We start from the raw sequence: 12749 nt of genomic DNA, 5'->3' as shown, positions 1-12749 counted from the left end.
CTGGGGTCCATACAGTTTGAGGTCTGGCTGGACTCTAACTTAGCATACTTACCAGATCATTCAAACTGTGCTCTTTCAGCCCCCATGGCCACTACTATCACAGACTCACAGAAGCCTTTCTCTTTGGACCCCTACCATGTCTCTGAGGAATTTGGCTTCATCCTTCCTGCACCCCTGGTAGGTATTTCAATGGATACCAATTGCATTTGTAATTGGTGTCAGTCAATAGTTGGTATTTGCTGAATCTCATTAGGTCTGCTGCTGCTGCTTATAGTCATTTGTTTTTGTTTGTTGATTGAAAGTAAGTGTAAAGTAAGTAGCATTGATTAATTTTGATATGTGTTTGGCAGGTTATAACTTTCTTAGCCTCACACAGTGACATTCATTTTCCTGAGACCCCAAATCAAGCTGTGTTTTTTTTTTGTGTAGGTAGTTTGGTATTGGAATTTTTTGTCTCTCCAACCGTGTTCCTGGAGAGCTATCCATCTGTAGGTTTTTCACTACAACTCCAGTTGTTACTAATCTGATTCTGCATATCAACCAGCTACTGTAATCATTAGAATCAGCTGGCTAGATTAGGGTTGGAGTGAACCTACAGGACTGTAGCTCTCCAGGAACAGGGTTGGAGAGCCCTGCTCTAGACTGCATTGGCGTTTGAATTTGGAGTGCAGATGAGAGCATTCCAATCCAGGACAATAACTTGACACTTTTCAATATGACTCAATACCCTAAAGGCAGAGTTGCCGCCATACTACCAGCCCTGGATGGACATTGCCCAGCATGTTACAGAGCTCATTTACTCTCACATGCTGCGCTCCCACATTCTCAAGGTAAAGCTGTCTATACTGTAAAACTCAGCTGATCAGTAAGTAACAAGGGGTGAAATAGGGGGAATGGAATTCTACCACCTGGTTTGGAAGACATTAAACAGTGGAAATTAAATAGATTTATAAGTTCAACAGCTTTTGGTGACAGTTCCACACTGTTAATAACAATGTGTGACTTCATGTGTGAAGAGATGATGACAAAAGATACATCTGGTTTGATGATCAAATCAAATCAAATCAAATTTTATTTGTCACATACACATGGTTAGCAGATGTTAATGCGAGTGTAGCGAAATGCTTGTGCTTCTAGTTCCGACAATGCAGTAATAACGAGCAAGTAATCTAACTAACAATTCCAAAAAAAAAAAAAATACTGTCATACACAGTGTAAGGGGATAAAGAATATGTACATAAGGATATATGAATGAGTGATGGTACAGAGCAGCATAGGCAAGATACAGTAGATGATATCGAGTACAGTATATACATATGAGATAAGTATGTAAACCAAGTGGTATAGTTAAAGTGGCTAGTGATACATGTATTACATAAGGATGCAGTCGATGATATAGAGTACAGTATCAACGTATGCATATGAGATGAACAATGTAGGGTAAGTAACATTGTATAAGGTAGCATTGTTTAAAGTGGCTAGTGATATATTTACATCATTTCCCATCAATTCCCATGATTAAAGTGGCTGGAGTAGAGTCAGTGTCATTGACAGTGTGTTGGCAGTAGCCACTCAATGTTAGTGGTGGCTGTTTAACAGTCTGATGGCCTTGAGATAGAAGCTGTTTTTCAGTCTCTCGGTCCCAGCTTTGATGCACCTGTACTGACCTCGCCTTCTGGATGGCAGCGGGGTGAACAGGCAGTGGCTCGGGTGGTTGATGTCCTTGATGATCTTTATCGCCTTCATGTAGCATCGGGTGGTGTAGGTGTCCTGGAGGGCAGGTAGTTTGCCCCCGGTGATGCGTTGTGCAGACCTCACTACCCTCTGGAGAGCCTTACGGTTGAGGGCGGTGCAGTTGCCATACCAGGCGGTGATACAGCCCGCCAGGATGCTCTCGATTGTGCATCTGTAGAAGTTTGTGAGTGCTTTTGGTGACAAGCCGAATTTCTTCAGCCTCCTGAGGTTGAAGAGGCGCTGCTGCGCCTTCCTCACGATGCTGTCTGTGTGAGTGGACCAATTCAGTTTGTCTGTGATGTGTATGCCGAGGAACTTAAAACTTGCTACCCTCTCCACTACTGTTCCATCGATGTGGATGGGGGGGTGTTCCCTCTGCTGTTTCCTGAAGTCCACAATCATCTCCTTAGTTTTGTTGACGTTGAGTGTGAGGTTATTTTCCTGACACCACACTCCGAGGGCCCTCACCTCCTCCCTGTAGGCCGTCCCCTCGTTGTTGGTAATCAAGCCTACCACTTGTGTCGTCCGCAAACTTGATGATTGAGTTGGAGGCGTGCATGGCCACGCAGTCGTGGGTGAACAGGGAGTACAGGAGAGGGCTCAGAACGCACCCTTGTGGGGCCCCAGTGTTGAGGATCAGCGGGGAGGAGATGTTGTTGCCTACCCTCACCACCTGGGGGCGGCCCGTCAGGAAGTCCAGTACCCAGTTGCACAGGGCGGGGTCGAGACCCAGGGTCTCGAGCTTGATGACGAGCTTGGAGGGTACTATGGTGTTGAATGCCGAGCTGTAGTCGATGAACAGCATTCTCACATAGGTATTCCTCTTGTCCAGATGGGTTAGGGCAGTGTGCAGTGTGGTTGAGATTGCATCGTCTGTGGACCTATTTGGGCGGTAAGCAAATTGGAGTGGGTCAAGGGTGTCAGGTAGGGTGGAGGTGATATGGTCCTTGACTAGTCTCTCAAAGCACTTCATGATGACGGATGTGAGTGCTACGGGGCGGTAGTCGTTTAGCTCAGTTACCTTAGCTTTCTTGGGAACAGGAACAATGGTGGCCCTCTTGAAGCATGTGGGAACAGCAGACTGGTATAGGGATTGATTGAATATGTCCGTAAACACACCGGCCAGCTGGTCTGCGCATGCTCTGAGGGCACGGCTGGGGATGCCGTCTGGGCCTGCAGCCTTGCGAGGGTTAACACGTTTAAATGTCTTACTCACTTCGGCTGCAGTGAAGGAGAGACCGCATGTTTCCGTTGCAGGCCGTGTCAGTGGCACTGTATTGTCCTCAAAGCGGGCAAAAAGTTATTTAGGCTGCCTGGGAGCAAGACATCCTGGTCCGTGACTGGGCTGGGTTTCTTCCTGTAGTCCGTGATTGACTGTAGACCCTGCCACATACCTCTTGTGTCTGAGCCGTTGAATTGAGATTCTACTTTGTCTCTGTACTGGCGCTTAGCTTGTTTGATAGCCTTGCGGAGGGAATAGCTGCACTGTTTGTATTCAGTCATGTTACCAGACACCTTGCCCTGATTAAAAGCAGTGGTTCGTGCCTTCAGTTTCACACGAATGCTGCCATCAATCCACGGTTTCTGGTTAGGGAATGTTTTAATCGTTGCTATGGGAACGACATCTTCAACGCACGTTCTAATGAACTCGCACACCGTATCAGCGTATTCGTCAATGTTGTTGTCTGACGCAATACGAAACATCTCCCAGTCCACGTGATGGAAGCAGTCTTGGAGTGTGGAGTCAGCTTGGTCGGACCAGCGTTGGACAGACCTCAGCGTGGGAGCTTCTTGTTTTAGTTTCTGTCTGTAGGCAGGGATCAACAAAATGGAGTCGTGGTCAGCTTTTCCGAAAGGGGGGCGGGGCAGGGCCTTATATGCGTCGCGGAAGTTAGAGTAACAATGATCCAGGGTCTTTCCACCCCTGGTTGCGCAATCGATATGCTGATAAAATTTAGGGAGTCTTGTTTTCAGATTAGCCTTGTTAAAATCCCCAGCTACAATGAATGCAGCCTCCGGATGATGAAGATTCATTCATTAATTTCATTGATTCATTACATAGCCTGAAGCATTCAAATATCTAACAAAGTAACTGGGTAATGTGTAATATTCCAAGCATAGTGTATTAATAATGACTAACATTTGTACGTGATAAACTGTAGTGTCAGCTCCATTTTTATACTTACTCCCTCAGATGCCCCTGCTGAACACCCAACTCCTGGAGAGCCACAGAGAGCTGCGTCTGGCCCACTTGGCCCTGAGTGTGATGACCATGGGTTACGTGTGGCAGGAGGGGGAGGATGACACAGTCAAGGTTTTCCACCAACCCTTCTTATTATGAATATTCTGGACCTGGAGAGGGAAGAGAGACACATGTAACCGTTAGATTATTTTCTTCTAAAATCACAGCAGGTGAAAAAAATTGCTGATCATATTTTCTGACTATAAATCCAAGGTCAAAATATCCAGCCACTTTGGCACCTTCAGGTTTGAGATCAAATCATCAAATAAAATAAATGTTTCTAGGTCACATGCACCAAATGCAACCGGTGTAGACTTTACAGTGAAATGTTTACTCGAGCCCATTCCCAACAGTGCAGAGTTAAAAAGTAAGACAAATATTTGCTAAATAAAAAAGGAAATAGTAACACAATACATAACAATATCGAGGCTCTATACAAGGAGTGCCAGTACCAAGTCAATGTGCAGGGGAATGAGGTAGTTGATGTAATGCAGTATGTACATATGGGTAGGGTCATAGTGACTAGGCAATAAGGACATACAGTATATTCGGAAAGTATTCAGACCCCTTTCCTTCTTACACTTTTTGCTACGTTGCAGCCTTATTCTAAAATTGATTACATGAAAAAATATATTCTCAATCTACACACAATACCACATAATGACAAAGCGAAAACAGGTTTTTAGAAACTTTTGCAAATGTATTAAAAATAAAAAACAGAAATACCTATTTACATAAATATTCAGACCCTTTGCTATGAGACTTGAAATTGAGCTCAGGTGCATCCTGTTTCCATTGATCATCCTTGAGATGTTTCTACAACTTGATTGTAGTTCACTGGTGGTAAATTCAATTGATTGGACAAGATTTGGAAAGGCACACACCTGTTTATATAAGGTCCCACAGTTGACAGCGCATGTCAGAGAAAACACCAAGCCATGAGGTTGAAGGAATTGTCTTTAGAGCTCCGAGACAGGATTGTGTTGAGGCGCAGATCTGGGGAAGGATACCAAAACATTTCTGCAGCATTGAAAGTCCCCAAGAACACAGTGGCCTCCATCATTCTTAAATGGAAGAAGTTTGGAACCACCAAGACTCTTCCCAGAGCTGGCCGCCGGGCCAAACTGAGCAATCAGGGGAGAAGGGCCTCGGTCAGGAAGGTGACCAAAAACCCAATGGTCACTCTGACAGAGCTCCAGAGTTCCACTGTGGAGATGGTTGTCCTTCTGGAAGGTTCTCCCATCTCATGCAACAGTCCACCAATCGGGCCTTTATGGTAGATTGGCCAGACGGAAGCCACTCCTCAGTAAAAGGCACCTGACAGCCCACTTGGAGTTGGCCAAAAGGCACCTAAAGGACTCTGACCTTGAGAAACAAGATTCTCTGGTCTGATCAAACCAAGATTGAACTCTTTGACCTGAATGCCAAGGGGCACATCTGGAGGAAACCTGGCACCATCCCTACGGTGAAGCATGAAGGTGGTAGCATCATGCTGTGGGGATGTTTTTCAGCCACAGGGACTGTAAGACTAGTCAGGCTCGAAGGAAAGATGAACGGAGGAAAGTACAGAGAGATCCTTGATAAAAACCTGATCCAGAGTGCTCAGCACCTCAGACTGGGGCGAAGGTTTACCTTCCAACAGGACAACGACCCTAAACTCACAGCCAAGACAACGGAGTATCTTCGGGACAAGTCTCTGAATGTCCTTGAGGTACCCAGCCAGATCCCGGACTTGAATCCTATCAAACATCTCTAGACAGACCTGTAAATAGCTGTGAAGCGACGCTCCCCATCCAACCTGACAGAGCTTGAGAGCATCTGCAGAGAATAATGGGAGAAACTCCCCAAATACAGATGTGCCAAGCTTGTAGCGTCATACCCAAGAAGACTCGAGGCTGTAATCACTGCCAAATGTGGTTCAACAAAGTGATGAGTAAAGGGTCTGAATATTTATTTAAATGTGATATTTCCATTCTTTTTTCAAATATACATTTGCAAAAATTTCTGAAAAGAGTTTTTGCTTTTTCATTATGGTGTACAATTTAATCAATTTCATAATAAGGCTGTAAAGTAACAAAATGTGGAAAAAGTAAAGGGGTCTGAATACTTTCTGAATGCACTGTATAATCAACAGTAGCAGCAGCATATGTGAAAGTGTGTCTACACTTTCTAGTGTGAGTGTGTGTGGCATCAATATGCATACGTTTGTGTGTGTGTGTTTTATGTGTGTGAGCGTGTGTGTGTGTGAGTTGGAGTGTCAGTGTAGTATGTGTGAGGGTGTTGGTAGAGTCTAGTTAATGTGTGTTGTATGTGTGAGTGTGTGGGTATTCTAGTGAGTGCGTATGTGTGTGTGTGGGGGGGCAGAGTCTAGTGAGTGTGTGGGTAGAGTCTAGTGAGAATGTTTTGTGTGTGTGTGTGTGTGAGCGTATGTATTGTGTGTGAGTGTCTCGGTAGAGTCTAGTGAGTGTGTGTGTATAGGGTGTGTGGGTAGAGTCTAGTGAGTGTGTGTGTGTGGAAAGAGTGTATGGGTAGAGTCTAGTGAGTGTGCATAGAGCATGTGCAAGGAAGGCAGTGCAAACGGTAAAGGAATAAATAACAAAGGGAGTCAATGTAAATAGTCTGGGTAGACGCTGGGCGTAGAAGCTGTTCAGGTGCCATTTGGTTACAGACTTGGCACTCCGGTACCTCCTAGTACAGAGGTCCTGGATAGCAGGGAGTTTGGCCCCAGTGATGTACTGGGCCGTACGCACTACCCTCTGTAGCGCCTTGCGGTCAGATGCCAAGCAGTTGCCATACAAAGGGGTGATGCAGCCAGTCGAGATGCTCTCAATGGTGCAGCTGTAGAACATTTTGAGGATCTGAGGAACAATGCCAAATCTTTTCAGTCTCCTGAGGGGGGAAGAGGCATTGTCATACCCTCTTCACGACTGTTGGTGTATTTGGACCATGATTGGTCCTTAGTGATGTGGACACCGAGGAACTTGAATCTCTCGACCCGCTCTACTACAGCCCCGTCGATGTAAAGAGGGTCGTGTTCGGCCTTCCGTTTCCTGTAGGCCTCGATAAGCTCCTTTATCTTGCTGACATTGAGGGAGATGATGTTGTCCTGGCACCACACTGCCAGGTCTCTGACCTCCTCCCTATAGGCTGTCTCATCGTCGTCAGTGATCAGGCCTACAAAATCAAATCAAATTGTATTTGTCACAAGCGCTGAATACAACCGGTGTAGACTTTACAGTGAAATGTTTACTTACAAGCCCTTAACCAACAATGCAGTTTTAAGTAAATACCCCCCCCCCCAATAAAAAGTACGAGATAAGAATAACAAATAATTCAAGTGTGGCAGTAAATAACAATAGCAGGGCTAAATACAGGGGGTACCGGTACAGAGTCAATGTGCGGGGGCACCGGTGTTGAGGTAATGTACATGTAGGTAAAGTTATTTAAGTGACTGCATAGATAATAACAGAGAGTAGCAGCGGTGTAGAAGGGGGGCAATGCAAATAGTCTGGGTAGCCATTTGATTAGATGTTCAGGAGTCTTACGGCTTTGGGGTAGAAGATGTTTAGAAGCCTCTTGGACCTAGTCTTGGCACTCCGGTACCGCTTACTGTGCAGGAGCAGAGAGAACAGTCTGTGACAAGTGACAAGGGTGGCTGGAGTCTTTCACAATTTTTAGGGCCTCCCTCTGACACCGCCTGGTCTAGAGGCCCTGGATGGCAGGAAGCTTGGCCCCGGTGATGTACTGGGCTGTACGCACTACCCTCTGTAGTGCCTTGCGGTCGGATGTCGAGCAGTTGCCATACCAGGCAGTGATGCAACCAGTCAGGATGCTCTCGATTGTGCAGCTGTGTTTTGTCATGCCCTCTTTTTTTAAAAATGTTTTAATTTTTTAAAATTTTACCTTTATTTAACCAAGTCAGTTAAGAACAAATTCTTATTTTCAATGACGGCCTAGGAACAGTGGGTTAACTGCCTATTCAGGGGCAGAACGACAGATTTGTACCTTTTTAGCTCGAGGGTTTGAACTTGCAACCTTCCGGTTACTAGTCCAATGCTCTAACCACTAGGCTACCCTGCCGCCGCAGTCTTCATGATCGTCTTGGTGTGATTGGACCATGTTAGTTTGTTGGTGATGTGGACGCCAAGGAACTTGAAGCTTTCAATCTGCTCCACTGCAACCGCATCGATGAGAATGGGTGTGTGCTCGGTCCTCATTTTCCTGTAGTCCACAATCATCTCCTTTGTCTTGATCACGTTGAGGGAGAGGTTGTTGTCCTTGCACCACATGGTCAGGTCTCTGACCTCCTCCCTATAGGCTGTCTCATCGTTGTCTGTGATCAGGCCTACCACTGTTGTGTCATCGGCAAACTTAATGATGGTGTTGGAGTCGTGTGTGTGTGTGTGGAATCTACAAAGACAGCTTGTTGGAATCAGCTTGTTGGAATCACAACACAACCACCGTTGTGTTGTTGGCAAACTTAATGATTATGTTGGAGTCGTGCGTGGCCACGCAGACGTGGGTGAACAGGGAGAACAGGAGTGGACTGAGCACGCCCCCAGAGGGGCCCCCGTGTTAATGGTCAGCGTGGCAGATTTGTTGTTGCCTACCCTCACCACCTGGAAGTGGTCTGTGAGGAAGTCTAGGATCCCGTCCCAGGGTCCTTAGCTTAGTGATGAGCTTGGAGGGCACTATGTTGTTGAATGCTGAGCTGTAGTCAATGAACAGCATTCTCACATAGGTGTTCCTTTTGTACAGATGGGAAAGGGCAGTGTGGAGTGCAACAGAGATTGCGTCATCTGTGGATCTGTGCGAATTGGAGATGGTACCAGGGATACGAATAGCAACAAATCATTACTAGATCCATGCACATTAGGGACTTACTGTATGTACATTGGCTATCTGTAAACGTAACCCCAGTCATCATGCAATACACTGAGTATCAGCTGTTATATAACAGCAAGTCCCTCTGATATGAACTCTTATCTACCATAAGATGCTTCCCCGCAACCTGGCCATTCCATACTGTGAGGTGTCTCAGCGCCTAGGACTTCCTCCCATCCTTACCCATGCAGACGCAGTACTGGCTAACTGGAGGAAGAGGGATCCACAGGGGTAAGATTAGAATACTCAACAGTCTCCTGTTACACAATTCTATTTTTGTCTGTCAGTGATATTTAAGGAAAATGTGTTTATTTTTCATGTCACCACCTCATCTTCCATACCAGACTGTTTGACATGGAGTAAGTATCGCCTTAAATAACTGATTCCAACAAGCTGTCTTGGTAGATTCCACACATTCCAATAGTCTTTGCTTGTTAGCTAATACAATTTGTAAATCTCATAAAATGTTTGCTGGAACTTTGACTTCTTACCAGCTGTCATTGTGGCCTTGGTGATAGTTGTTGTTTTCATCGCTTTCCCAGGAACTTGGAACTGCTTGTCACGCTACCTGGTGGGGACAGTGTGAGAGGGTTCTTCATGGTCACTCTGCTAGTGGAGCTGGCTGCAGTGCCAGCCATTAAGGTGGAGGCCTCTCCTGAAACACACAAAGAGCTGTATAATCACATGTCCAGTTGCTCACACATGTATTGCACATTCTGAGAAGGACAGGCATGAAACCGTCAGAGGAAACAGAGGTCTTTTAGTTGTGACTAGTAAAGACAAAATAGACAAGACACACAAATAAAAAATACTACAGTAGCTCACATAGCTGAGCAGATAATATCCATAGTGTTATGTTGATTTGTGATGCTTTGTTGTGTTTCAGAGTATTCCTTTGGTTATTAATGGGGTCCAGTGCGATGATGCTGAGACTGTAACCAGAGCACTAGAGGAATTCAGCCAGGCCATACAGGGCATGACAGATGCACTTAAACTGATGCATGGTACTACAGCTGAAACAGATTAGATTTTTTACTGCATTGACATTCAGTCCAGTTCACCTGCATTCTCAGCATGTAGATGTCTCTTATGTTGTTCCAGTGTATGTCAAACCAGAAGTCTTCTATGGCATTATGAGGATCTATCTGTCTGGGTAGGTACTGAATACCCCTAGGCCTAGACGATATAAAATGAGTTTTTTAAAAACTGTTGAGTGTGAAAAACCCAGCAGCATTTCAGTTCTTGACACAAACCAGTGTGCCTGGCACCTAATACGATACCCTGTTCAAAGGCACTTACATCTTTTGTCTTGCCCATTCATCCTCTGAATGTCACACATACACAATCCATGTCTCATTTGTCTCAAGGCTTAGATATCCTTCTTTAACCTGTCACCTCCCCTTCATCTACACTGATTGAAGTGGATTTAACACGTGACATCAGTGAGGGATCAGAGCTTTCACCTGAATTCACCTGGTCAGTCTGTCATGGAAAGAACAGGTGTTATTAACGTTTTTGTATACTCATTGTGTTATATACCTGTGTGTATGTTGGTCAGGTGGAAAGACAACTCCTCCATGCCAGCTGGGTTGGTGTATGAGGGCGTCCAGGCAGAGCCTATGGAGTATTCTGGTGGGAGTGCTGCCCAGAGCAGTCTGCTGCACTGCTTTGATGAGCTGCTGGGTGTCAAACATGAAGCAATGAGTGGTAAGAAAGCAAAGGTCCAGAAGAGTCAGTGCGTACAAAAAATATTACCGCACAAAAATCCATCAATGTTATGCAGAGATACTTTTTAACGGGCCTTTTCTTATGTAATAAGGAAATGTTCACCACAAAGAGTTGTAACACGTTGTTGTAACACGTTGTTGTAACACGTCCCTTGTTAGTCTACATAGACATATCTTTTGTACTTAGGTATCCTAAAGATGTCATTTCCCGTGAGGGTGAATGTGCTATCTACATGTACAGGTGCCTTTCTGACCCGTATGAGGAACTACATGCCCCCTTCCCACAAGCGTCTGATCCAGGACATCTCTCTGCAGCCCTCCCTGCGAGGCTTTGTCCAGCAGCAGGCCTGTGAGCCGTTAACCGCAGCCTTCCAGCTCTGTGTGACCAAGCTGCTTGCCCTCCGCAGCTACCACATCAACGTGGTCAGCCGCTTCATCATTGTGCCTGCTGCCCGTGCCCGACAGCTCCGAAACCAGGGGAACATTTCCCAGGAGGAGACTGTCAGCAGGGCGCCCACGGCACTGGAGGAGAAGGGCACTGGCGGCTCGGGCATCATGAGCTTCCTAAAGACTGTAAGGGATCGCACACGGGACGTCTTTAATCTAAAATAGAATGTAAAATATGTATCGGATGACTAGTCCAGACCGACTGTGCTCATACCACAATCCCCAATTCCTGCATGAGGGTCAGACGCCTTGACTTTTTCTACATTTTGTTATGTTTAAGTATTATTCTAGAATTGATTAAATAGCCTTATGTTTTCATCTTCTGTTTGACGATAATGGGACGGACGAAAGCATCACACCAAATTCCATCAGAGACATGCCATGAGACATAAAGTGTTCAGGAAAAACGGGCTTATTGTTAATGTCTGTAGTCATTGTGTATACAATTTATTTCCAAGTAGGGCACTAACATTTTTAGCACAGTAGATATAAACTGCCATTGTATGTCCTCTATATAAAGGTGTCTTATCTCCATCAGGGAGTTATTTCAGAACACAATGCAGTGGAGTGAAGCTCCATCAGTTACCAGAGATATTCCTTCACTCCTCTAGACCAGCGCTCCTCCTGCCCACATACAACCCTCACATGCCCCAGCTATCACTTCCTGGAGTGATAAAGCATGGAATACCCAAAGAAATAAAGAGCTGGATTGTGCCATGAATGGCCTGTGTGCCGTGGCATTATCTTCACCTTTCCTGGCTCGCCTCCATTGGCGTTTCATTACAATAACTGTCATGCACCATCAGATAAAGCTGGTGATGTGTGTCAATCTGCCATGGAAATCCAATTCCACAAACGTGACTGATCTATCTTACCCTCCCTCTTCTCCCACATACTGAATAGGGAGGACATGCAAAAACAAGAGATTGTCATTGAGGGGAAAATGATATCAGGCATCTGTCCCAAAAGCCATGTTTTTATGGGCTGTATACTAGTTATTTTTCACTAAACAAGCAAACAGGGAAGGAAAGAGCTCCTTTACTTACTCACACATACCTCTTTTACAATCGGAGAAACTGAGTAGTAAACATGACAGGAAGGGAGGGACGGTCAGACAGACAGACATACAGGAGAGTAGAGTAGAGAATAAGAAGGGAGGGAGAGAATTGGGTGGCGAGAAATAAAATACTGCACTCACATGTCGCAGTGATCTGATTAGAGCCCTCTTCTGCAGCCAAAGCAAATAATCCCTTCCTTATTACCTCAGCGTGGAGGAGTCCCTGACAACCCTCCAGTAAACACTGGCCATCTCTAAGGATCTGTTCATTGTGTGTCCGGGCCTGTTAGGCCTGTCTGTCACGTGGGAGAGGGTTCAGTGGAGCTTTTTCGGGGGACGTGATATACAAACACACACAAAAACATATGCACACCCTTTATTCTTTCATATGTTGTTAATTCAAGGTGAGTCCATTGTATTGCCTATGTTGTTATAAAACATTTGCGATCACAATGGAAAAACTACATGGTGAAACCCCACCTTAACCTATGGCCATGGAAATCAACCTAGAGCTGGGGGATTTATTGGTCTCTGTCCTCATTCTGTAGTATTGGTACAAGGTCCTGTAACAGCTGTCAAACCTCCATAAGATAATGTAAATTTAGTAATATTGCTGTCAATGATTGTATTGCACTGTATTAAACAACCTGGAATTTCA

At 45.3% G+C, this 12749-nt stretch overlaps 1 protein-coding gene across 12 annotated transcripts in view; it reads left to right on the top strand.

The window, feature by feature from the left end:
- Nucleotides 1–12749, top strand: part of LOC112248460 (indoleamine 2,3-dioxygenase 2) — a 17855-nt gene extending 5106 nt beyond the window's left edge. For 3 of the 12 annotated variants that reach the window (XM_042320546.1, XM_042320547.1, XM_042320545.1), the window contains 10 exons: nucleotides 80–177; nucleotides 735–830; nucleotides 3929–4048; nucleotides 8973–9091; nucleotides 9205–9219; nucleotides 9403–9502; nucleotides 9747–9864; nucleotides 9962–10013; nucleotides 10419–10567; nucleotides 10775–12749. In XM_042320546.1, coding sequence (XP_042176480.1) covers nucleotides 80–177; nucleotides 735–830; nucleotides 3929–4048; nucleotides 8973–9091; nucleotides 9205–9219; nucleotides 9403–9502; nucleotides 9747–9864; nucleotides 9962–10013; nucleotides 10419–10567; nucleotides 10775–11199 — 1292 coding nt within the window. In that variant the 3' untranslated portion in view covers nucleotides 11200–12749. Of the gene's footprint in view, nucleotides 1–79; nucleotides 178–734; nucleotides 831–3928; nucleotides 4110–8972; nucleotides 9092–9204; nucleotides 9220–9402; nucleotides 9503–9746; nucleotides 9865–9961; nucleotides 10014–10418; nucleotides 10568–10774 lie in introns of those variants that run through there. The other 9 variants (XM_042320550.1, XM_042320548.1, XM_024417497.2 and 6 more) reach the window with 8 other exon arrangements.

This window comes from Oncorhynchus tshawytscha, linkage group LG04 (genome assembly GCF_018296145.1).
Source record: "Oncorhynchus tshawytscha isolate Ot180627B linkage group LG04, Otsh_v2.0, whole genome shotgun sequence".
NCBI classification, from domain to species: Eukaryota; Metazoa; Chordata; class Actinopteri; order Salmoniformes; family Salmonidae; genus Oncorhynchus; species Oncorhynchus tshawytscha.
This window is presented reverse-complemented; position numbering and strand designations above follow the sequence as displayed.